Source organism: Coenobita brevimanus, chromosome 26 (assembly GCF_032717465.1).
Source record: "Coenobita brevimanus isolate Jiangsu-jjx chromosome 26, ASM3271746v2, whole genome shotgun sequence".
Taxonomy (NCBI): domain Eukaryota; kingdom Metazoa; phylum Arthropoda; class Malacostraca; order Decapoda; family Coenobitidae; genus Coenobita; species Coenobita brevimanus.
Genome location: NC_136979.1, coordinates 18,909,227 through 18,935,338, shown reverse-complemented (window position 1 = coordinate 18,935,338; position 26,112 = coordinate 18,909,227). Strand labels below are relative to the sequence as shown.

At 41.6% G+C, this 26,112-nt stretch overlaps 1 protein-coding gene across 1 annotated transcript in view; it reads left to right on the top strand.

Moving 5' to 3' along the window:
* Positions 1-26,112, top strand: part of LOC145393983 (roundabout homolog 2-like) — a 184,543-nt gene that overhangs the window by 118,258 nt on the left and 40,173 nt on the right. The window contains exons 4-5 of the mRNA XM_080267957.1: positions 5,852-5,999; positions 20,555-20,685. Of these exons, the coding sequence (XP_080124083.1) occupies positions 5,852-5,999; positions 20,555-20,685 (279 nt within the window). The remainder of the gene's footprint in view (positions 1-5,851; positions 6,000-20,554; positions 20,686-26,112) is intronic.

Below are 26,112 nucleotides of genomic sequence, written 5' to 3'. Positions count from 1 at the left end.
ACGCAAGTCGAAAGAAAGGGCGATTCACAGTGTGATATGGTGAAACACAGAATAAGGTACCTGAAAAAACTATGAAAGTCCATTCAACAGGCTGCCACCCTCCTTTCTCTATCCAGAAATGAATTATTTTTTCTGTGTGGGACGTATATAAGGGTCAAAAGTAATGTTGCAGCATTTTAGTTCATAATAACATAGACTAATAGTCAAAGGTAACATGTTTTTTACCTTTCATCTGACAAAGTCAGAGGAGGCTGTTGCTACCTTCGCCACCGAAGTTGATGGAGGTCATGTATTCATCAGTGTTAGTCTGTTTTGTTTGTTTGTTTGTTTGTCCATGCGATATCTCCAGAAGTTCTCAATGAATTTCAATGAAATATTGTGGAAGGAAGAGCCATGGGCCGTGAAAGAATTTATTAAATTTTGGGGAGAATTCGAATCCGGATCCGGATCCAGCAATGGCATTGGCGGAGGTATGCGCTCTCTGAGTGCTTTCTAGTTACCACTCGGATCAATAGGTGTCCGTCCGCAGAGTTGGGCGGCAGGTTGGCTGGCCGGGCATAGAGATTTCTTTTCCGGACTAGAGCTAAGGAAGTATTCACTATGGAGTCATGAAATTTCCCACAGTTATGTGTCTTATAGAGAACTGGTGCCTTTTGATAGGTAAAATGGTGTGTATTGTTTTTTTCTTTCTTTCTTTTTTTTTTTTACAAAATAATGAAAGGATAAAATCCAGAGCTTTCATTGCGTCCTGCACAAGGAATCTGAAGGGCCCAGGTTATGCTTCCTCAGGGCATTCCCCTTATGCCTACCTTTAAAAGAAAAGATTGTTGGGGGGGAGGGCCATTATGCGCTTGGTTTGGTGTCCAGGGAGGTGGGGGGTATGTGCTGGGTCAGATGGAGCGTTGCAACAACGTAGTGTTGCCTCTGCTTAACCAGTACCATACTTATTGACAATACCAGCGCAAGAAGAGGCAGCTTTTGTCTCTAATTCACGAAATATGGGGCAGGGGGATAGGTGAGTTTGCTAATACTTGACAACAACAAAGAAGTTCACTGGTGACGGTGGAACGATGTTTGTTCTAATCACCTATTGGCGATAGAGAAAGCAGACTCACACCAATAAGATGAACCAACGTTAAGATATGCAGCGAAGTTTTGTAAATATCTGAGTAAAGATCTGAAGGTACCACATGTATCCACAAGTTGAAGAGTTACAGAGACAGGGCCTCCATGGATATCATACTTGAAAAAATCCAGTTGCTAGTGGAAAGCTCAGAGTCAAAAATTCAAGCTATTCCCGGTGAATAATCCATTCATGTTATATTGTCATGGAAAGCTGCAAACACTCGAGTAGATATCTTATACTGCGATTAAATATCAGGCACACTGGCTTTGAAAATTATGCAACAAGAATGAATGAGCATTTTTCTGTTCGTTCGACTTCGAACGAACGACTTTGCACATTCGTGTGCACTTCATTCAACAAGTCGTTTCTTCATTTTCAAAATATTTTTTCATAAGTTCCAGTTACTGCCAGACTGCCGGTACTCCATGTAGTCACTCCCTCACAAGTTATCATCATTGGTACCACTCTCTCTGATACAACCATCACTATCACCGAGCTCTGAAACACCACCAGTATGCTAATATCATTGTAATTGTTGTAATAAATTTTCAATCTGGTTCGAGTTAGGTTTGACATCAGTTCAGCTGTGCGAGCTGGCTGCTGTGAAACTAATGGATTTCAGAGTTATGGAAAAAATATGATATAATGAGCAACTTCAGTAAAAGCAATTAAGAGACCGTGGGTGCCAGAACCAAGTGCTTGTGCCATAAGTAGCCCTCAGCATCCCTGAGTAGAACCCAAATGATTTTAGTCCTCAATACGTAATGACATTCACTTTAAGACTACCACTACATCGTCATTACGTTATTCACCCATAACCAGTGTTGCATTTTTCAGTACCTCACTTTCAGCCCATCGCTTCAGCAAGATAATGTAATAAACTAATGAGTACTTGCAGTACTGCTTGCTACCCAGTATTATCAAGGTCGGAAATACTCTTCTTGTTACCAGTATTAAATCCTAACGATATCAGATTCACCACATGCTCTGAAATTCACTTTATTTTGAGCGATGTGAGCAACTTCAGCAGAAGGGAAAAAAATTATGGTTTCACGGATGATCAGTCGTCGCTCTTGTCTGCCAGGTAAAAAGGAAGTGGACAGGATTATACATTTTCTCATATGTATTTTACAAAGAAAATGGTGGGCCATATAATACTCGTGTTTGAAAGTATTTTTTATCAACAATAAAAAATATGTATTTTTTTTTAATAGAGTGCTAATTATGTCCAAAAATCTGATATAACATGATTCTTTCATATGAATAACATACTCTACACTCAGGGAGGGAAGTCACTGGGGTCCACATCTAAACTCATTGCGATCCGGATTCGGACAGCCGTCAGCCAGTTGAGTATCGCTGACCTGCACTATTACGCAAAAGCTTCCACAATTCCTCTCTGTTTACCTTGCCGTAGACTTTTTCCAAATCCATGAATGCCATGAATACCATAAAGTCCTTCTCACACGAGTTCTCCATTTTCCGCTTCAGTGCTTAAATTTGATCCACACATCCTCTACAGCTCCTAATGTCACCCTGCTCGTAACTAACCAGACATTCTGATGTATCTCTTACTTTGTCTATGATTATGTTGCCATATATCTTCCCTACAACACTCAAGAGCTTTATGCCACGATAATTTTTGCACTCACTTAGCTCATTGCCAGCCTTTTTCCACTCAGCTGGTACACTTCCACTCATCCATATCTCGAGCAAATGTCTCACATCACTCTCTCCACTACAGTCTTCTCTGCATACACCTCATCAACCATATCTCAGTCATCTCTGCATACACTTCATCAGTAGTGTCTTTCGCTCATTAGCCGCTTCACAGCACCATTCACTTCTGTCAGTGTTACACTGTCTGGTAGTATGTTCCTCTGCACACCAAGAAAGCCTATCATGTTTACATTAATTAATTTATATAGGCAGTATTTGAACCATGTCGTCTTATCATACCTTGCTAGCTCTATCATTCCTTTCCCTTTACCCTTTCCTACTCACCAGAGTTACCCGTCCATTTAGTAATCGTACAACTACAAAGTAACGTGTCTGCATATTGATGGGGCTGGTGTTTGATCTACATCTACTCTGTTTTATAAGCTCATTAATGTTCACATTCTTCCCTTTCCTACACAGCCACACAGGGCCATACAATCAGTTCATTATCCTGCCAGCTAACTTGTCTACTCTATCATCCCCATCCCTTGCCTCACCGGCTGTACACAGTCAGTTGGCAATTGTGTCGGGTAACGTGTGTGTGCCATAATGGACGGTTTAGTATTAATTTTGAACTATTAAACCTTCAGAATCATCCCCCCCTCACCATTTCCTTCTCCCTAGCGCCAGATAGCGTGTCTGTATATGAGTGATGAAACTGGAATTTGAATATACACTCTACCTACCGTATCAATCACCACCACCCTCTCCCACTCACCAGTACTACTCAAACAGATCGTGGTCGTGCCTTGAAAATGTGTCTGTGTAATTGATGGTAATGGTATTCGAACTACTGTGTAATTATTTGTAATGGTATTCGAACTATTATGTAACGTACTATAATCCTAGCTGTTTGTCTGTGTGTGTAGCACAGCCGAAACTGGAAGAAAGACTGCGATGAAACTGGGTAGAAAGGTTGCATTTGCGTCATAGTTGGGCCCATGTCAATTTCACGTATTTAAAATTTTCCAAAGGGTGTTTTAGCCCCTAATATTTTCTCCAATGGCTTTACTGTACAGTACGCAAAACATGTCGAGCGGGAGATGTCCAGCGTCGAAGCAGCTATTCTTGGTTTCGGGCAGCCAGAAGCATGTTCATCATATTTTCATATATATATAGTATATATGTAGAGAGAGAGAGAGAGAGAGAGAGAGAGAGAGAGAGAATCACTGGCATCGTATACACGTCTGCATGCTAAAATCTATGGTATGCAGATGCATAATTTTTAAGCCAGTCTTGTGCAATTGAAACAACTACTGTTGGACGGGGGGGGGGGAACATAATTGCTGAACTCTGATATTCCATATACAGTTACGACACTTGAAGTATAAACTAGACGTACAGTTTTTTCTTGTGCATTCAGAGAAAACATGCAAACTGTATACCCAATCGAGCGATACGAATATGTATGACGATTTCGTTGAAATCCATCTGCTCACATTCCCTCATTTCTGATCGTTTTTACTTTTGGGTGGGGGATGACCCCTCCAAGAACCACCAAGGGTCACGCTCGCCAGATATCATATCACTGTACAACATGTACTAAGATATGAAGGCCATATCTGCCCTTCTTTCACTATTTCTTAGAATTTTTTTTTATTAAGTGAGGGAGGCTGACCTCTATAAAAGTCAGGGTTGGAAAATTGTATATAGTCGAAGACCTTCCCAGTATTCTGATAAACTCACCTGGGAAATTTCAATCAAGTATTTCCCACTTTTCTGACCGTTTTTATTTTTGGTGGGGACTGACCCTCAAAAAAAAAAATAAATGAAGGGTCACGCTCTCCAAATATCGCATTGAGGATGAGAGTTTATTGAACAACTTGTGCTAAGATATCAAAACCATATATGCCCTCCTTTCACTATTTTGTGTCCTTTATAAGTTTTGGAGTGGGGCTGACCCCCCTAAAAATAAAGATGAAAAATTTTGTGTAATGGAGGAATTTATCAAGTAACCAGACGAGCTGATGTGAGATGTTTCTTTGAAATTAATCCTCACTTTCCCCAATTTCTAATATTAATTTTGGGGAGGGGGAGCTGACCCCCAAAGAATCATTGAGGGGTCACGCTCCCCAGATATCGAATTACGGATAGGAGTTCATTGTACAGTATATATCTAGATATCATAGCCATATCTGAATTCCTTTCATCATTTCTGAGAACTTTATATTTGGCTAGGGGGCTGCCCACTCTTAAAACTCATGGTTGGAAAACTGTATGTAGAGGATGACCTTTCTAGGAATCCGCCGAACTCACCTGGGAAGTTTCATTCAGATCCATCAAATCGCCTAGGAGTTGAAGAGGACACACACACACACACACACACACACACACACACACACACACACACACACACACACACACACACACACACACACACACACACACACACACACACACACACACACACACACACACACACACACACACACACACACACACACACACACACACACACACACACACACACAGGGCCTCAGTTTAGCATTACGGCATATGCCACATTGAAGTAAATGATACCATCCTGCTTTGCAGGATTAAGAATATAATTCGACATCACTGGCACCGGTGCTTTGTTGTGCATTCAGCAGTGCAAACAGATTCTCCACATATTCAGCCATATTGTTACAGTTGCATGATGATTGAAATCGAACCCGTGTAGCTGCAAGCCATTGAGATTCGATGACGAAGCTCATGTGCCCTCCAGAGGAGCAAGTGTGCAGCGTCTAGGTAGGGCCACATAGCACTTGTCTGTTCTATTATTCCACCTCCATAATATTCACTCTTTATCCCCAGTCTCCTACTCACTATCACTACATGGTCAGTTCAGTGTTGTGCCAGATAATATATCGGAGCAGTGATGTCCCGTAGTATATTTCACCATCACATTCCAAGGTCGCACGGCTGATGTATCTGTTTACTACTAACTGAGGTAACTCACTTGACCAATTTGTACTCTGCTAAACCCTATTATTTTATATTCCTTCCTACTCTCCCACTCACCAGCGCTACACAGTCAGTTCGTGGTTGTGCCAGTCAACGTGTCTGTCACCTCTGGTCAGCATGCCGAGATGTCCTGTGTCCCACCCAGAGGAAACCCCCCACCAACACTCTCATGGTTACGCAATGGACACACTATCACCCCGAACAACAGGTTAGTAACCATGGTGTGGCAGGGAAGGAGGGAGAGAGGAAATGAGCGGGGTGGGGAAGAAGGGGAGATGTCACATATGTAAAAAAATGAGGGAACGAGGAAGAGAAAGGTGAAGGTGTAACAAATGTAAAGAAGGTAGAGGAGGAGGGAGGAAAGTATTCGTGTGTAGACAATGAGACAGTGAGGTAGGGATCTTGCAACTGGGGTGCAGTGTTACTGTAGAGCAAACTACTGGTTCATATTTCATACATCGAAAGAGGTTGAAAATGTGGTTAAACATGGAATGATGGAATTCCCCTGCTTGCTCCCCCCTGTAGTAGTTCCACTTAACACAAAAACAAAACTGAAAGTTTGGGCTTGATCAGCCTTCATTTAGGGGTTGCCATCGACTGGTAAAGAGAATGACCTTGATAAAACAGCCCTTCACCTTATGGGTCCAAAGCAAACTTCAGAAGAGCAAAAACAACTTTATTTGTATTTTACTCGACAAAGTAAGCACTAATCACAGTAGATATACATCAGGTAGCATAAGCGTACAAGATGTAGGGTCTGTAGGGGCGGCATCATTATATTCATCGACCTATGATCACTTCTTGAGCATGGCAGACTTCATTGGGACGGGGTGATTTTGATGGCGGCCTGCAGCAACTTGGAGCAGGAACTGGAGCTTCTCTTCCCCCACTGTCAGCTTTTTATTGAGCTCGTGAACGAGAGCTTCCACCTGTTCTGCCCGATCATTCACGACAGAGACAGCTGCAATGATGGCCTTGGCCATCAAAAGCTCATTATTGGATGCCCAACAGCTGTGTGGCTGGGTCACAAACCCCACTGGCAGACCCAACTAAATGAAGAATTCTTTTTTTTTTTTCTTCATCACAAGTTGATGTAGCCTGTCGTCAATGAGGAACGTCGACTCAGGAAGCCAAGGATGCTTGGGTGGTCTATCAGCGGCCTTGTCATCTAGCGCCTTTACCATGCAGCTCCTCACATCCGATGAAATCCACTCATCAAGGAGAGCAAAGCCAGTTGCTTTTTCAGACAGGTACCATAGGTGGGTAGATAGCTTCTTTCTTGCCACGGTGATCTTGTTCAGGTATTGCGCCAGCATCCTCATCGGAGTCCAGTCATTCAGCGTGGCTTTGATGGGAAGAGATGATGATGTTCAAGCCTTCATGTAGACGAGGACAGAAAAGAGAGAAAGATCTCAAATCCCTTGTTCCACAGTCTTTGTCATATTGAACTGCCTTTGGAAAAGCCACATCTTGATAGAATACAGTGCTTTGGCCATCCAGCAAGCTCGATGCATGGCACCTGGCTCACCGAACTTTGTGCCTCTGTCGGGAACACCTCCGAGGAAGGTGATGGACAGACCCAAAAGTTCTTGATAGTCATCCCGTATCTTAAATGTCTGAGATCTCATGAACGGAATCAGTACAGTCATGGACTGAGAAATTGCTTTTTTGGTGGTCTCATCTGTCTCACCTGGTTGGTAATGGTTTTGATCGATGCGGGCCGGGTGGTCTTAAAAACGTTTGATGAGCAACACCTCTGGACCATTTTAGGCAGATCCCAGCATTGTTTCGAAGGCATCTGTGAACAGCAAGCCTATAACATGGTGTCTGCACGCCAAGTACAAGAGGTCATGTCTCAGTTTTCCCTCAGTGAGAGCGCAGGCTCCTCAACACTGACCCATGTTCGATACTGTTGTGTCGAAACATGTTGCCTTCACCCTCTCTGTAAGCCCCCACTCATTGAGGCACTCCATGATAGCTTGAGCTTGTACTTCTCCAGTTGAGGATGGAATCTTGGAAACTCCAAGCAGCTGCTCAGCACAAGGTCCCGACGCAATCACTGGGAGTCGATCGAAGTACTTGAGAGAGATGAGGTCCTCTGTCATCTTGCCGTTCCAGTGGACTGTCAAAGGACATTCTCCCTGGAGATGTTCCTTCATTTCTTGAGCACAGCAAGCTCGATTCTCTCTTCGAAGATGATGAATAGAACTCCGATTGATGTTGTACTCAGAGACTTCAAAACCAAAGCTTGCAGCTGCCTTGGCTAGGACAAATTTTGCCTTACTAGAGGACATTTGTTTCAGATCCAAAACAGTGGGCAGCTGAGGAATCATGATGTTCTTCATGCCCCCATTTCTCTTGGGTAGGGACGGTACTCCTCCACTGGCTCCTTTGGGTGGCTCCTCCTCCTCGTCCTGGCTTTCTCAGTGTTGCTGGAGGATGAAGAAGCCTGGACAAATGTACTATTCATGGCCTTCATCACAGCCCCAGCTCTTCTCTTCCTCACTGCTTCATCTTCCGCCTGCATGGCTTTGTTCTTTGTGTGACGAAGATGGATGGTTCCCACACTACCCATTGAGCCATGACAACCCTTCAGTCTCCGCAGTTGAAGGAGCTCCCAGTCCTCACGATAGCAGACCAGCTTTTTGGCGTCCCCATGTGGTAGGAGTAGACTGTAGCACCAATCGAGCAGGGCAGTACTCCCAAGGTGGATGGAAAGCTGATGACAGGGAGAGTTAGAGCTCCCATTTCATCAGCCCTTTGGATTAGTTCCTTACTATCCCCCTTTGCTGAACTTTTTCAGTGTCTCAATAACACAGAGAGTAGACCAGCATGCCCTCTAGTACAAGTTTCTCTAACTGTCAGCACCAAACTACATGCACAGTACACACTACACTTCCTTTTCAAATTTAAGAAAAAGAGATATGGCACAATTAAATCTGGCCTCAGAGTCCCTAGGGGAGGGCGAACCATGAATTCCCCCACCATTCGCCCCTCTCCTGGTGACGACTCATAGAGATGCCTGGAACCACTGTCTGACTCACTTCTTCATTTCTGCAACATTCTCAGCCTTTCCTCTAACTTTCTTTCTGTTGAACATGACCTCTTCTACTCTAAACCTCACCTTCTCTTCCTGTCTGAGACTCAGCTGTCTGGGGCAACTGACAGCAAACCCTTCAGTTACCTCTTACTTTCTCTATACTCATTTCAAAGCCAAAGGTGGATGTTGTGTATATGTACACAACGATTTATCTTGCTCTCGTGTTCCTGAACTTGAATCTTCTGAATTCTCTACTCTCTGGCTTCAGCTTTCTTGTCATTCTCAGACTAAATATATCTGTGCTGTTTACTTATCTCCTAATTCTACTGACTTTGAAAAATTTTTCGACTGTCTTACTTCTATGATGGAACACATGCTATCCATTTCTCCTTTCTCTGAAATCTCCATTCTAGGAGATTTCAATGTTCACCACCACCTTTAACTCTCCTCTCCTTTCACTGATCCACCTGGTGAACAAGCCTACATCTTTTCTCTCCTTAATGACCTAGAGCAGCTTGTACAGCATCCTACCCATATCCCTGACCTCCTTGGAGAGAGCTCCAACATACTTGACCTCTTTCTTACAACTAATCCTTCTGCATACACTGTTAATTTTTTCTCTCCATGGGGCTCCTCCGATCACAACCTTATTACCTTAACCTGTCCTATTGCTCCGGTAGGCCTGTGGACCTTCCAAAGAAACGGCAATTGTGGCACTTTGGAGCTGCGGATTGGGAGGCCCTCAGGCAGTACTTCTTTGATTTTTCCTGGAATGATTATTGCTTCCATGGCCGGGAGCCTCCTGAATGTGCATTGCGCATTACGGAGGTTATTCTCTCGGGCATGGAAGCATCCATTCCCTTCTCATGTCCTTTGACTAATGCAAGAAAGCCTTAGTTTAATCATGCTTCTTCTAATGCTGTCCACAACAAGGAGAGGGCCTATAAAATGTACCAGAACCAACCCACCCCTGAATCACATCTTGCTTATGTTTCTGCCCAGAATTGTGCTAAGTCTGCTCATCGCTCTGCTAAAAAATTTCATCCGTACTAAATGTACTTAGCTCTCCAACTCTAATTCTTCCCACTCCTTCTGGCACCTTGCCAAAAACATTACTAACAACTTTACCTCAACATCCTTCCCTCCTCTTATCTATTCTGATAGCTCTGTAGCTATTTCATCTACTGATAAAGCAGGTCTCTTCACTTAGACTTTCTCCTCCAATTTCATCTTAGACGATTCTGGTGCTGTTCCTCCTTCACTTCCCCTCTCTGACTTCCTCATGGCTGACATTAAAATTTCTTCAGATGATGTATTTTCTGCTATCACTGGCCTTAATACTAACAAGGCATATGGGCCTGATGGAGTCCCTCCTGTTGTCCTCAAGAATTGTGCTTCTGTGCTTACACCCTGTGTAGGTAAACTCTTTCGCCTTTCTCTGTCAACTTGTACCTTTCCTTATTGCTGGAGGTTTGCTCTCATTCAGCCAGTCCCAAAGAAGGGTGACCATTCCCAGCCCTCTAGCTGTCGTCCAATTGCTGTAGCATCCTGTGTCTCAAGAGTTTTCAAGTTAGTTCTTGGCAGAAAAATTTTAAAGCATCTTTCCTGTTACAACCTTCATTCTGGTCATTGGTGTGGGTTCTGTCAGGGGCGCTCCACTGGCGATCTTCTCGCCTGCCTTTTGGACTGCTGGTCATCCTCCTTTCGGGACTTTGGCGAAAGCTTTGCCATTGTGTTTGATGTCTCAAGTGCTTTCGATCGAATCTTGCATGAATCTTTGATTTCTGGGCTGCCTTCATGTAGTTTTTGTCCTTCTGTCTGTACCTTCGTCTATGGCTTCCTTTCTGGTCGTTCTGTAGCTGCTGTTGTGGGCGGCCATCCTTCTTCTCCTAGATCTGTCAACAGTGGTGTTCCTCGGGGCTCTGTCCTGTCACTGACTCTCTTCCTTCTATTCATCAATGACCTAAACTGTACATCTAGCCCTATCCACTCGTACACTGATGATTCCACCCTTCACCTTTCCATTCGGTTCCTGCAACGTCCATCTCAGCTGTTGCTTCAACAGACAATGGATGAGGCTATGGCAAACCTAATGTCTGACTTGGCTCGTATCTCCAACTGAGGTAAAAATAATCTTGCTTTTAATGCATCAAAAACTCAGTTTTTACACCTATCAACACAATCTTTCACAGAAGTATCCACTAATGTTTAATAATATCCAGCTCAATCCTGCATCATCCTTGAATATGCTTGGAGTTTCATTCACTCGGGACATATGTTGCAAAGATCATATTGCATCTCTTGTAAAATCTGCTTCCAAGAGATTAGGTGTGCTAAGCCGACTCCATACCTTCTTTACTCCTGCACAGTTGTTGACTTTATACACGGGTTTTATTTGCCCCTGTGTAGAGTACAACTCTCATGTGTGGGGAGGCTCCCCACATACAGATCTTCTCAATAGGGTGGAAACAAAGGCCTTTCGTCTCATCAACTCTCCTTCTCTTACTGGCTCCCTTCAACCTCTGTCTCTCCGCCGCACTGTTGCATCTTTATCTCTTTTCTATCGCTATTTCAATGGTCACTGCTCCTCTGAACTGTCTGCTTGCATCCCTCCACCTCTACGACGGGTGCATAGCACCCATCTAGCAACAAACTCTCATCCCCTTTCTGACCAACTCAAATGCGAGAGTTAACCGTTACTCCCAGTCCTTCATTTATGCAACAGGTCAACACTGGAACTGTCTCCCTGTGTCTGTATTTCCTACTTCCTATGAGCTCCAGTCTTTCAAACGCAGTGTGTCCAGGCATCTCGAAATGAACGGATCTTGAATTTGGCTCTTTTGTATTATATGTGTTTTTTTCTTGGAAGGGACGGTTTGTGGGCCCCTGGCCTTTGGTTCCTTCTTTCTTTCTTAAAAAAAAATGTCGATGAGATCTTCCCATTGGTCTACGAACTCAGCCTCCTTGGTTTTATGGCTTACACTGGTTCTGGAGGCATGCTTCTTTAAGTTTGTCCATTCGTTAAAGAAAGCCTCCAGCTTCTTCATGGCATGGGTTTCCTGCTGAGTGGGAAATTTTGCTTTGTCCCACAGAGGTACCGTGGCCCAAACAGACTGACGGAGAGCCTCGCAGACTGTCAGCTTCTTTCCGTGGAGGTACATGAAGTACCCAAAAGCTAGCGGATATAAAGGCAGCTTTGAGCCTTTGATGTCATCTTTTTTTTTTTTTTTTTTTTATGTGTCCGACTCTGGGCATAGGCTTCACAGCCTGCTATCAAGGCCCAGCAGTCCTCCTACATACCATACACCTCTACATGTCACCACTTCGGCGCTAACACCCACCGTCCATATTGAATACATGCTAGGGCTGTCTCATACAGGACTGGTGTATTGGTATTAGCGGGGGTATTTTTACGACATGTCGGCGGGTCTTCTGGTAGATCAGTAAAGCCCGATTTAATGAAATTCAAATCCTTTAACTGTTCCCTGCCCCAGCCGGGATTCGAACCTGGGTCCGTCAGGACTGCAGGCCACCTCTCTACCGACTGAGCCACCGCCTTCCCCATAAATATAAGGACTCGATCGTATCCATCTGCAAAATGAGGAAAAAAGCAATAGTTGTATGGAGAGTAGTGCCAGAGATGTACTACAATGTATAGGATTATGAACTTTGGAAAGTGGGTGCCGCCTGTAGATATTAATCAGTCTAAAAGCTTTTTCATATCTGACTTTTTTTTTTTTTTTAAACCAGTGGAACAAATTCAGGGAGAGCAAGCAATGAAATTCCACACTTCGATAATATGGACCACACTAATATACTGGAGAGAGAGAGAGAGAGAGAGAGAGAGAGAGAGAGAGAGAGAGATGGTTCTGACATTTAAGATGAGAGTGACCAGCCTCCCTCATCCCCTGTCTATCTGTCTATCTATCTATAGATAGATAGATAGATACACAAGTTGGTGGGGGGGGGGACGCTCACCATCTACTAACTCAGTGTAGTGCTGTTTTGGGTGCCTGCCCTTTCCTCTCTTCTTCTTCTGTCTTTCTTTCCTTCATTCTTTCCGCTTTCTTCTGCCTATGGGTGACTCTACACTGAGTGACAAGCCAAATGGTTTCCTGTACACCAGGAAATCATTTACTACGCTGGATGGTAACCATATAACCAAATTATGGCTCCTCTTGGTTTATTGGGTAACTGAGGCCCTCCAATCGGATTGAGCCTGCGTAGGTTTATATCCATGGGGTGGTTGGGGTTTATTGGGCACGTAATGCCACCCAGGGATGAGGGAGGTTGGTCACTGATCTTAAATGTCAAGGCCAACTTACCTAGCCCCGGGCTCTTATACTCCTCATGGGGCAACATAGGATTGGATGATGGATGGATATACAGGGTATATATATATATATATATATATATATATATATATATATATATATATATATATATACACTTAGAGAGAGAGAGAGAGAGAGTAGCAGGGGTACCCTCCGTTGTTGGGCCAAAAAGACGAACTATCTAATCCTTTTTGTTCTAGTTCAATTTTTCTTTCTACTCCAGAAGGACCAGGTACCTCTTATACTGCTGAAAAGGGATTATAGGAGGTCCAGAAACTTTCTATTTCAGCTTTCGCAGACTAACGCACAGTATTTGTGCGCACTTGTTTACTATTATTGGTAACATCAAATGACCTCTGACCAGTGACCTCAAATGACCCCGGAGGTCAGCCTCACATAGCCTTTGTCCGAACTGGAGGTCATGTGAGTCTCCATGCCAAAAATTGGACTGCTGGGTCCAGTCGTTCGAGTATGTATTACCGGTGACCTCAAATGACCTTGGAGGTCAGTCTCATAACCTATTTCCGAACTGGAGGTCATGAGAATGTCCCTGCCAAAAGTTAGGCTGCAGGGGTGTTCAGCGTTGCCCAGGTCAAAAAAGGTGAACACTCTACCGGTGACCTTAAATGACCCATATCTTAATTTTGACCAGCCTAAATGCATCCGTGAGTCACCCTGATTCAGAATCTCTCTCTCTCTCTCTCTCTCTCTCTCTCTCTCTCTCTCTTCTATATATATATATATATATATATATATATATATATATATATATATATATATATATATATATATATATATATATATAAAACAGTCATGAGTATAAATCTTAAAGAAAATAATGTACGATCTAACAAACAAGTGAATACTGCACTGACCAGTGACTGAATTTTACAATGCACTGAACCCTGGGCAGATATCTGGTGACAGGTGGTAGAGTAATCAAAATATCACATCTGCCTTAATGAAAATATTGTTAAAAAGAAAAAGAACATTAATTTAAATGGTGCTTTAAGAAATATGAAGACCTGAAAGGTCAGTGAAAGAATGAAGGCCCTCTGGTGGTAGTTTTATATTAGTACTTCCCTCTTACTGCTTTTGTAGTCCTCCCATCATATTTATTAGTGAGAGATAGGGTTGAGATGGTAATGATGAAGATGATGATGGTGATACATAGCAGTACTGCTGACAGCAGCAACAATTCCAGAATCAAATGTGGATATCAGTACGAAGACATTACCTGACACTCATGATGCCAAAGCTATAGCCTATTCGATCTCATCTGAGATGAGGAGAGCCTTAAGTTTTTGCAAGGTGGCAGCTGATTGGTTGTCCGAGTGCATTCATTAATAACGATATACTGTACCGGTATTTCAAATAATTTTATTATGTGAGTTATAATAACCGTTGGACGATAAGATTGCCCTAATAAAAAAAATATATATATATTTTCATAGATGAATTTAAAAACGAGGCCTTACAAAGTCTGTAAGATGGCCTAGAAATGCGTGAAATTTTCATTCTGGCAACTCAACACTTTTCGACAAATTTTTGGGAATTCCTCGAGTTCCATGGTCAGTCAAGTTAAGTAATTTCACATCATTAATCCTTACACCTCGGGCATGTTTCCCAATGTTTTGCGTCTCCAGCGGGTTATTCAGACTCCAACAGACTCACAAAAAATATTTGCCAAAAATCAGTTATTAGTCCTAGATTATTAAAATTATATATGCATATGGCACATACCTTCAGCTTTCTCCTGGGATGTTTGTTGAGCCTTCGTCGATTACCGTAGGACTTTTGGAGACCTCTGAAGTTGGGTAACGAAGTCTCCACTTTACACTTCCCGACAAACCGTAATATGATTACCACAGCCAGATATTAACACTATAAACACTACTCTATGATTATCAAGTAGTTTGGGATCCATACTCCAAATAAAAACCACTGTGAAAGCAATGAAAATTACGAGCGCGTATGACCTTCCCACTTGCGCTAGTTCGCTGTTGGTATTCTGTCATTTATTATTCATAAAACCCCTCACACTTTATATTTCTATTACTGTATAACACTTATATATATCTACAGTCTTTATCCATAAGTTTCCTTCAGTAGTATTAGTTTATTGTCACTGTAGGGATTCAATTTCTTTCAGTAAAATACGTAGCATTCACTTTCTCGTCCTGTATACTAGCATTGAGAGTGAATGTCACTTTCACCTTCACTCTCATAACTCATAGTATTCAGACATGCTAGAGTGAAACTTTCACTTTCATTATTCCTAGGGTATATACTCGTATTCTTATAATACTACTCATTTACATTTCTATTTACGTTCTCTATTTTATTTACGTTATTTACATTTCTATTTTATTTACAGTGTGTTATGCACTGTCACTTGAAGTAACTTATAAAACTATTTTACACTGTTCACGAATATTTACATTCATTACTTTCACTTGCTGTTTACACATCATTTACACATTATTTACAATTCCACTTGCACTGTTTTACTCAATAGAAAGATCGTAGTCACTCTTTTATCAATTGTCAGCCCTTTACCTCTTTCCACATGAGGTTTAGTAGGGGGGTAAAGGTCACAGGGCCCTTTGCATGGGGGTGAAAAGTCCCTGAAGTTAGCAAGAGCAAACAGACTTACCTCCACATTGGAAGATGAGAGTGAACTGATAAGGGTGGGCCGGGGTGGTGGCCTACCTAGGGAAATGCATTACTGCCAACGTTAGCCTCTTGACAGCAACTAATATATAGCAGTGAAATGATTGGCAGGAAATCTAGACAATACATTATAAATTAGGTAGTTCCAGGTGAATGTAAATATCACTTAGGCTTCTCCCTTCCCTCTTTATATGTATATTTATTACGAAAATAGATTATACGGCATATTTCAAGGGGAAATAAACAGTGAAAATTAGCGAACGAGTGCACGTGAGGTGCTGTCAGGTGATAATTAGCCAATTCCAGGTGTATGGCACTCTCACCTAACCTTATTTCTTTCTTGTATATATTATTTGGTATAAGAATTGGGCATAGGGCTTATTTCAATGGATGAAATAAGTGAAAAATTCCAGGGAAGATTTACTTAGCGTAGCACGGCCGGGCAGGCGAGAGGATAGGGTAATGGAAGGGGGGTAGGGAGGGGAGTCAAGAACGGGGAGAAATGGCTAAATTGTCAACAATGGATGGGAGTACAGATGAGATTAGGAGTGCTGACTAGTGTTGGACATTGGCAGTACTGATAGATGGTACAAGCCACCACTTGGAAGCCCAGGTGAATTCAAAATAACACAGAATCACAAAAGCGACACCCCGCAGTATGATCCCTTGCTCCCAGGCGTCACGAAAGTGACGCCCCGCGGTTAAGGGGTTAATACGATATTATGGAAAATCTAACTTAGTAAGACAACGGAATTCCAATAAAATATGACATTCTCAGAATTCTGATGAATGACAAAAGGGGAGGGGTGCTTGGGCTGCTCGTTGTGACTGCAACCAGCCAAGGGAGTAGCGAACTGGAATGTTGCACTTGACTAAGCAGACTAATTTTCGAATGTTCCTGAGAGCGTATTGCTGTTGCTTCAGTTTACATTATGCTTTCTGCTTTCAAAGTATTGCTAAATTTTTTCTTTTGAATTTCGAACACAGTCATAGCAGCTGCGACAAGACATGGGCTGCGAGATATTTAAAAGTGTCTACAAGTCATTCATCAAAATTCTGGGAATGTCATATTTTATTGGAATTCAGATGTCTTACTAGGTTAGATTTTACATAATATCGTATTTATGACGTGTAATTTACCTTAACTTGATTGAACATGGGAAAAAATCAAGGAACTCCTGAAAATTTATGGAAGTGTTGATATGACAGACGAATGAAAATTTCGCCCGTTTCTAGGCCATTTGATAGACTTTGTAAGGTCTCGTCTATGCAAATAATTAGCTTTTTTTTATATGAGGAATATTATCGTTAAAAATTTATTATAACACATATAATAAAATATTAAAAATACATCGATAGTGAAAACACTCGGACAACCAATCAGCTGCCACCTTTCCAAAGCTTAAGGCTCATCTCATCTAGATGAGATGGAATAGGCTATAACATCGTCGATTGTTGAAGGGCGCAAATTTTTTGTAAGAAATGAGACGATGTGAAGGTTAATGTTTTTCTATTTGGGTTAGCACTTTGTGTTAGGGCACGCGCTCGTGCGTGTGTGTGTGTGCGTGTGTGTGTGTTGATACCTAATTGTTCTTAACTATGAGTAATTATATCTTTACAGGAATGAGTCAAGTTCGTACTGTCCCGTGAAGTAAACCATTTTTATCTAACATATCCTTAAATTTATGAACAGTTTTAGCACACACAGTTTCATTCGGCAGTGCATTCCCCTGATCAGTTGCCCTATTTTGGAAACTTAATTTCCTTACGTCTTTATCGCCTCTCTTTTTATGTAGTGTTTTGCAGCGTCCTCTTGCTGATGCTTCCCCATAGGTTATATAATCATTTATGTTTATTTTCTCTTTCCATGAGGTGCATTTACAGTATATAGCATAATCATGTCTCCTCTTTTCGTTTTCTCCTGTAGTGTTGGTAGATTAGTCTTTCTTCGTAGCTTAGATCCCTTAAGCTTGGGACCCACCTTATAGCTGCCCTTTGTACTATTTCAATCTTATCTATATGTTTTTTGAGATGAGGATTCCAGACTAATGGTGCATACTCCAGGGTTGGTCTGATGAATGATGTTATTATCTTTCTCAGCATGTCTTAATTTATGTATGTGAATGCTATTCTCATATTTGCAAGTAATTTATACATGTTCCGTACCTTCTCACTGATGTGGTCAGCTGGAGATAGTCTGTTATTGATAATCACTCCTAGGTCCTTCTTCCTTTCTGATATGTGTAGGGATGATCTTCCTAACTTATGCTCCCAATCCATCTCACTTTTACCAAACCTAAGTACATGACCCTTGCTCACATTAAATTCCAATTGCAATTTATTGCTCCATTCATGAAGCTTATTTACTTCCTCTTGCAGCTCTTTGGAAGAATCTGTGCTAGTAATTTTCCTTTGCATTTTTCCATCATCCACAAACATATTTAGATTGCTTCCCTTTCCAGAGTTACTGTCTATGCCATTTATATATACTTAAACATAATTGGTGCCAGCACTGAGTCCTGTGGAATTCCTCTAGTCACTTCCCTCTATGATGAGTAATTTCCTGTTAATACTGTTCTTATTTCCCTTTTCCTGAGAATATCCCGCATCCAACAGTACAGCTTGCCTTGGATACATCCTTGATGGTACGGTTTCCATAAAAGTCTTTGGTGCGGTACTCTGTCAAATGCTTGAAATCTAAATAGATACTGTCCACCCATCCTCCTCTTTTCTGTAATATTTCTGTAAGTCTATCATAGTAGATTAGTAGATTAGTAACATATGATTTTCCCTTTCTAAAATCGAACTGCCTTTCTGTAATCATACTCTGTTCTTCTAGATGATTTACCCAAACTTTTCTTATAAGCTTTGCTTTCTTCCAAATATCAGGAAGTTTACCTTGACATAAGGATTCCTTGAATATAAAATACAATGATCTGCTTAACTCTTCTGCACATTCATGTAGCACCCAACCTGAATTTTCGTCATGACCATATGCTTTTCCTTTGTCTGATTTACTTAACTCTTCCTATACTTCTTTTTCTGATATTTGTATATCTGCTAATACGTGTGGGCATGCATGTTCCATATCATCTCTTTCAAAATTATTTTCTTTTGTAAAAACTGATTGGAAGTTTTTATTTAGTGCTTCACAAATATCTTTCTCTTGTGTATAGATGATCCCCTCATCCGTAAATTTATCTTTAACTTTGATTTTGCTTCTGCTGTAGCTGTAAAATTGCTTAGATTGATCACTACTTTTATTTATAATGTCTTCCTCAAACTGTCTCTGAGTCTCCCTCCTTATCTTTGTATAATCATTTCTTGCCTGTTTATAGTTGTTATATGCCCTGTCACTATTGTGTCTTCATCTATTCCACAGCAAATCTCTTTTTTCTTTTGATTTTTTACATTCTGTATTAAGCCATATCTTCATTTTCATTCCTGTTTCTTTGTGCTGAGGGACTTAATTCTGGACTTCTGTTTCATAAGGATCGCCATATTTTCTATATATAATATTTAAATCTTGTCCTCTTAGCTCCATTTCCCAATCTCTTTCTAAGAAGTACTTCTTCAGTTCATGATAATTGCCCATTTTGTAGTTTAGACTCTTTATGTAACTCATTAATTGTAACGTCATATGCAGTCCTGAAGTTACAATTTAATACTGCATGGTTCCTTTTACCGAATGGAGGGTGATACATTATACTGTCGATTTCATTTTCTTACCTAGTAAAATGTAAGATCTAGTACTGATGGATTATCAAGTCCTCTTTTTGTGGTGTTTTCCCGTACATGCTGTGTTAGGCAGAACTCCCGTACAAGATCTAGTTTTTTTTTTTTTTTATCCCAGCAGCTTTCATGGCTTTTTGCATCTAGAGTATTCCAATTTATATTTGTATTGAAATCTCCAGTTAATATAATTTTGTCAGATTTGTCTCCCATTCTATGTGGTAATGTTCTTAAACTTTGAATTTTACTTTCTGCCAGGTCTTCGTGTCCTCCTCTTTCCCAGGTGTTTATTATGGGTGGGATATGTGTGTGTGTGCGTGTGTGTGTGTGTGTGTGTGTGTGTGTGTGTGTGTGTGTGTGTGTGTGTGTGTGTGTGTGTGTGTGTTAGTATTTTAAAATGCCAGCCATATTCATATGCCTTATATGGTTCATTACCTTTCAAGTGTGATCGTAACCTGGTTCTGTTGAAACCTGTTTCTTGTGTGACCTGATGACCTAGTGTGACCTGTTTCTAATAATACTGTACTCTCGTGACTTTAACAAGGCATAAACTTGCCATTTCTCCATTTTCAGTGTTGGTCTGTACAATAGATTAACACTATGATATGGTGCTAGTCACGGAGAAGTTCTATGGAATGGGTGTAAACTTTAGTATTATCTTATTCTGCCACTGAGCTATATAAAATAAGCTGCGGATGGCCAAAAAGCTCCGCCTAGGGAAAATGAATGAATTAAATTTGACGTAATGAGACCTGATGCACTGAAGGATGGTAGTGCAGGAGGGAAGCCAGATGATCACTAACGCAAGCTAGTGTGACAGAGCCTGTCTCTACATCACATTATTTTAAAGGTGGTGGGTCAGTATTCTAGTGACCAAGTATGACCAAGAGCAGTATAATTAGTTTTACCAAATATTACCTAGAGTGACAGTATAGTGTGACCTAATGCATCCTGGTATGAATGACCAAACACACTGCACTACAGGGTGTTGGTAAGGCAAGATGGCACCCTAATAATCAGTGAAGTGCTGCAGACAGACGAAGGCGAATATGTCTGTGTGGCCACCAACCCAGCCGGCATCAGACGCTCTGCCCCGGCCATCCTAGATGTGATTGGTGAGTACTAGGCACCATGCACTCTGCCTCGGCCATCTTGGTTGTCAACGGTGAGTACCAGGCACTAGGCACTCTGCCTCGCCCGTCTTAGACGTCATTGGTGGGTACCAGGCACCAGGTACTCTGCCTCGGCCATCATAGACGTGGTATCAGTTGCCAGAAACTTTTATTGATAGTTTATTGCCTCATGTACTCGTTATATGCCTTAGAGACAAACGCTAATGGCCTTTATTACATTTCTTGGTCACCCGCTGAAGTAGCTGCTTGTTTAGTTACACACAGTTGAAAGAAATTTATCTTTCTTATTGGCTAGCCATAAAGACATTTTATTTTTCAAACAGCTAGTTTTGACAACTATTTGTGATTAGTGACAATGTTGAAAAAAATATCTTTGTTGTTATCTTGCTTTAAATTTTTTTTCCTAACAACTGCTTTCAATAACTGCCTGTGATTTGTAGCACTGGTGTGAAAATTTAATTTCTGGTGGTTTGGTCTTTTTTTTTTTTTTTTTTCTAACTGATGGTTTTGAAGATAAAAATTTTGAGTTCCTCAGTTTTTGTTTTTGTGTAGTGCAGAACACTGGGCAGAGTAGGTCAGTTGTTGGAGAACGATAAACACATTTCAAAAAACATTTTTAAAAGGTGTAAATATAAATGTCATTATATGTAATACTTTTTTTTTTTCCCTTAAGAAATGACAAACTGCATTCACACTCAGATGTGTGGTGCCATAAATTTCCAGCAGCATCAGCAAGTGCATAATATTTGTTTTTGTTCATGTGGGTCTTTAAATTGTTTATTTTTGTTCTTTTGGCATAACGTCCATATATTTCCATGCTCATTTTCCTTGGTGATATTAATGAAAATACCTAGTCAGCGATGATATATCTGGCAAGCAGATTCTTTATCTTCAGAATGCAGCAACTGTAAAGGCATTGATGTTACTGATCGAGAACTTTCCGGTGTTATATTGTTCGGTTAGGTTTAATTTCGGTTAGGTTTGCCTGAGTCAGATTAGATATATAGTTGGTGTAGGCCAGACTGATTAATGTCAGCATGGGCTAGGCTAGATCTGGTGCTGGACATGGTCGAATTCCCGTTACTGTTGCGATAGCGCCCATGTAACTGGAAGAAATGGCCTAGACGAACAACGATTTGTTACCACTCATCCACAGTGTTAAGCTATTACACTACACATGCACAGATTCTGTCTGTCTGTCTCTGTCTGTCTGTCTGTCTCTGTCTGTCTGTCTGTCTCTCTCTCTCTCTCTCTCTCTCTCTCTCTCTCTCTCTCTCTCTCTCTCTCTCGAGGCGTGTAGTTCTTGCCTGCCAGTCCCTGTTGCTCCTCCCAGTCGGACTGTATCGTGGCTGAACAGATCAGCCAAAAAACAAAAACAACTCCTCACAATGAACATATGGCTGAATTAACACCCAGAGCAAAACACCATGTAAGCACACACACACACACACACACACACACACACACACACACACACACACACACACACACACACACACACACACACACACACACACACACACACACACACACACACACACACACACACACACACACACACACACACACACACACACACGTTTCGATGGAGTAAACATCAAGACTGCAGAACTTCAAAACCTCATGCTTACAACATCGACATACGCATTCATATTAAAACTAAACTCAAAGACAAGTACAGCACTCCACACTTCAAATATTACATTACAGTTAAACAAGGCAGCCAACAACAGAGGGTGACCTCATGACACTCATGCACAATCATCATCATCATCATCATTCCTAGTTCTCCTACCTGCACATGGGACTGAGGTTTGGTACAGAAGTCATGAAAATATAAGAGTACGATAGTGGGAGAACTAGTCAACAACATACCAGTGAAATGAGCCACACACCCATTCATCCACCATTCAGGTCCCCGGAATCCTGGTTCACCTGAGTGTTAGTCAGTTTTCGACGTGTATTTTCATATTCACCTCTCCAACAAAGTCAGGTCGACGACTGCCAGGTTAAAAAGGAGTGCTGAACCCTTGTCACAAACTCCTCCACAACATAAATATTCAGCCAGTCAGCTCTAAAGCCTCATCAACTCCCATATCTCTTTCTCACCCGCTCATTTACCATTTCTGTCCACCTCATCTTGGCTTACTACACCTCCTCCATCGTTCAAACTCGGTCAGATAATAAGATATACCATTTTTATCACTTCGCGCCTATTCTCTCCACATGACTATGTCATCTAAGCAAACACTCTTCATTGTTGGTGTCCAAAGATTTCTTAACTCCAAATCTTTCACGATTTACATTATTCCATATTCTATCATTCTTTTAACTCTACACACATTCCTTAACAGCCCCCTCTTTACACTTCTTACACTTTACTTCCTTTCTTTTGCACATTTTCCTCCCTTTTCTAACACGGCTCCCAGGTACTTAAACTGCCTCTCCAATTGAAAACTTTCTCTGATCACTGTAATTTCACACTGGGAGTCACCTTCTGTCTTCACAGCCTTGTCTGCTATGTGCATGCAGCACTGCATTATCTGCATACCTCAGCTCTGAAATACTCCCGTCCTTCACCATTCATTACCAGCGTCATCCCTCTCTGAAGGACTCGTGCTTTTACCTTTCTTGTAAACCCAATTACTTTTTTTTTTTTTTTCTGAACAACCATGGGGATATCACACAACCTTGTCTCATGCCAACATCGACCTTAAACCATTCACTTAGATCTCCACCCACCCATATGCATGCTTCACAGCCATCGTAAAAACTCTTATCGGCACTCAGCAGGTTGCCATCGACACCAAACATACTCAGATTCTTCCAAAATCCTTTTCTACTTATTTTGCCGTATGCTTTTTCTAGTTTAATTTATACCGAAAATACTGTATGGTCCTTTCAAGCCTTCTTCACTATCGGTCTCATTGCATATATTTGATCCACACATCCTCTACGACTCCTAAAACACCCTGTTTGTCGCTCACTATCCTTCTGATAATAATAATAATCATCATCATCATCATGAGAAGGTGTGTAATGGATGCAAGAGTATATAGAGGTTGGGGGAGTGTACTTTCGGACCACCACCAGCCAATTAAAATGGAGAAATAGAAGAAGGGAAGGACAGGAGGGAGTAGTACATAGAAGGAGAGCGGAAACGGTACAAGAGGATGGAAAAAAGGCAGAATATATGAGGGGAAGTGGAGGAGCGATTGGGAAAAATTAATATAGATTGGAGCAGATGGGGGACGTGGAAGGTGTGTGCAAGATATTCACAGATGAAATCTGTGCAGCATGTGAGGTGGTGTGTGGGGTGAAGAGAAGATGATAGGAGGTGCAGGGAACAGCATGGTTAACTGAAGGGGTGAGAGAGGCTGTGACACAAAAGAAGAAAGCTTATAATGGGGGGATGAGAAACAGAGATGCTGAAGAAGTTGAGAGACTGAAGAGAGAGTTATACATAGAGAGGAAGAGAGAGGTGAAAAGATTATTAAGAGAGTAAGAAGAGAGTGGATGAGGAATTTGGAAGGAACTTGAATGTTAACTGGAGGGTATATAAAATTGTTCTGGAAAGAGGTAAAAAAAGTTAGACAGGGTGCCAAAGAAGTCAGCTGAGGAGAGAAAGATAAAAATGGTAGATTACTAGTGTAGAAGGGAGAAAAAAAATGAGCAGATGAAGAGAGCACTTTAAGGAATTGTTGAGTGTAGAGAATGAAAGTAATGCAAGTATAAGTGGCTGGGGAAGGGCTGGGAGAGGAGGGATGTGAGAAGAGAGGAAGAAATCAGTAGGATGGAAGTTGTGAAAGCAACGAAGATATTTGAAATGGGGAAAGCCCCAGGAACTGATGGAGTGTGTAGTGAAATGCTGAAGCATGGGGGAGAGATAGTAGTAGAATGGATGTGGAAGACGAGCAGATTGGCCTTGGAGAAGGGTAGAGTCCCGGAGGATAGGAAGTTAGGTATAATTATTCCCTTGTACAAAGGAAAAAGGGAAAAAGAAGTGTGTGGTAATCTTAGGGGCATTTGTCTTCTTAGTGTAATAAGAAAAGTATTTGGTAAAATGCTTATTGACAGAGTCAGGGAAATAACAGAGCAATTAGTTGGAGAAGAACAGGAAGGTTTTAGGAAGAAGGGAAGAGGTTGTGTAGATCATTCTTATGTCTTTAGTGGAAAAGTTTCTAGGGAAGGGAAAGAAGTTGTATGCAGCCTTCATGGATTTGGAGAAAGCATATGACAGGGTGGATAGATAAGGATTGTGGAAAGTATTAAGAATATGTGGAGTAGATGGGAAGTTGTCGAATGCCGTGAAAAGAATGTATGAGGGTGCTAAGGCTTTAGTGCATGTGGATAGTGAACTGAGTGAATTTTTCTATTTGAAGGTCGGATTGAAACAAAGATGTGTCATGTCTCCCTGGTTGTTCAATATGTATATGAATTTGGTTATAAAAGAGATACAAGGTAGGGCAGTGGATGTTGGAGCGGCCCTAGTGAGAGAGGATAGTGTTTGGAAACTACCTGTACTATTGTTTGCAGATGATGTGTTGTGAAGTGAAGATGAAGTGGAGCTGCAAGGCTTGATGAATGAGTTTGGGAGAGCGTGTAAGAAACGGAATCTTAGAGTGTATGTAGGGAAGAGTAAAGTTATGGTCTTCGAAAGAAATGAAGTCAGTGAATGTACAGTGAGGCTGGATGAGGAAGAAATGGAAAATGTAAGTGCATTTAAGTACTTGGGTAGTGTGATGAGTAAGGATGGAAATTTAGAGGGTAACGTGCTTGAAAGGGTGCAACAGCGAAGAAAGGTTGCTGGTTCCTTGAAAGCAGTGATAAGAAACAGGGAAGTGAGCATGGAAGTGAAAAAGCTACTACATGACAGTATTGTGATACCAACTCTAACGTATGGAAGTGAAGCTTGGACCTTGCTGGAGGGACAGAAGTCAAGAGTGAGAGCAGTGGAAATTAGTTATTTGAGAGAAGCCTGTGGAGTCACACGGAGAGACAGACTGACAAATGAGGAAGTGAAGGAGCGTTGTGGTATGGATGTGGATGTGATAGGAAAGGTTAGGAGAAACACACTGAGGTGTTATGGACATGTGGAGAGGATGGAGAGCGAGAGACTGACGAGTAGAGTGTATGTGAGTGAGGTGGAGGGGGTGAGAGGGAGGGGTAGGCCGAAGATGAGATGGGGGGATGGAGTGGAGAAGTATATGAGAGTGGGGGGTGTGAGCTGGGAGCAGGGCACTGAAATGGTCAGGGACAGGGGCAACATGGGGGCAGTTTGTTTGTGGCCACCCCTTATGGGATTAATGCGTCTGGCAATATATTGATAGATCATCATTATTATCATCATCATCATCATCATCATCCGGACCTCCTTTCCTACCCCAGGGCAGGGTGAGAAACAACGTC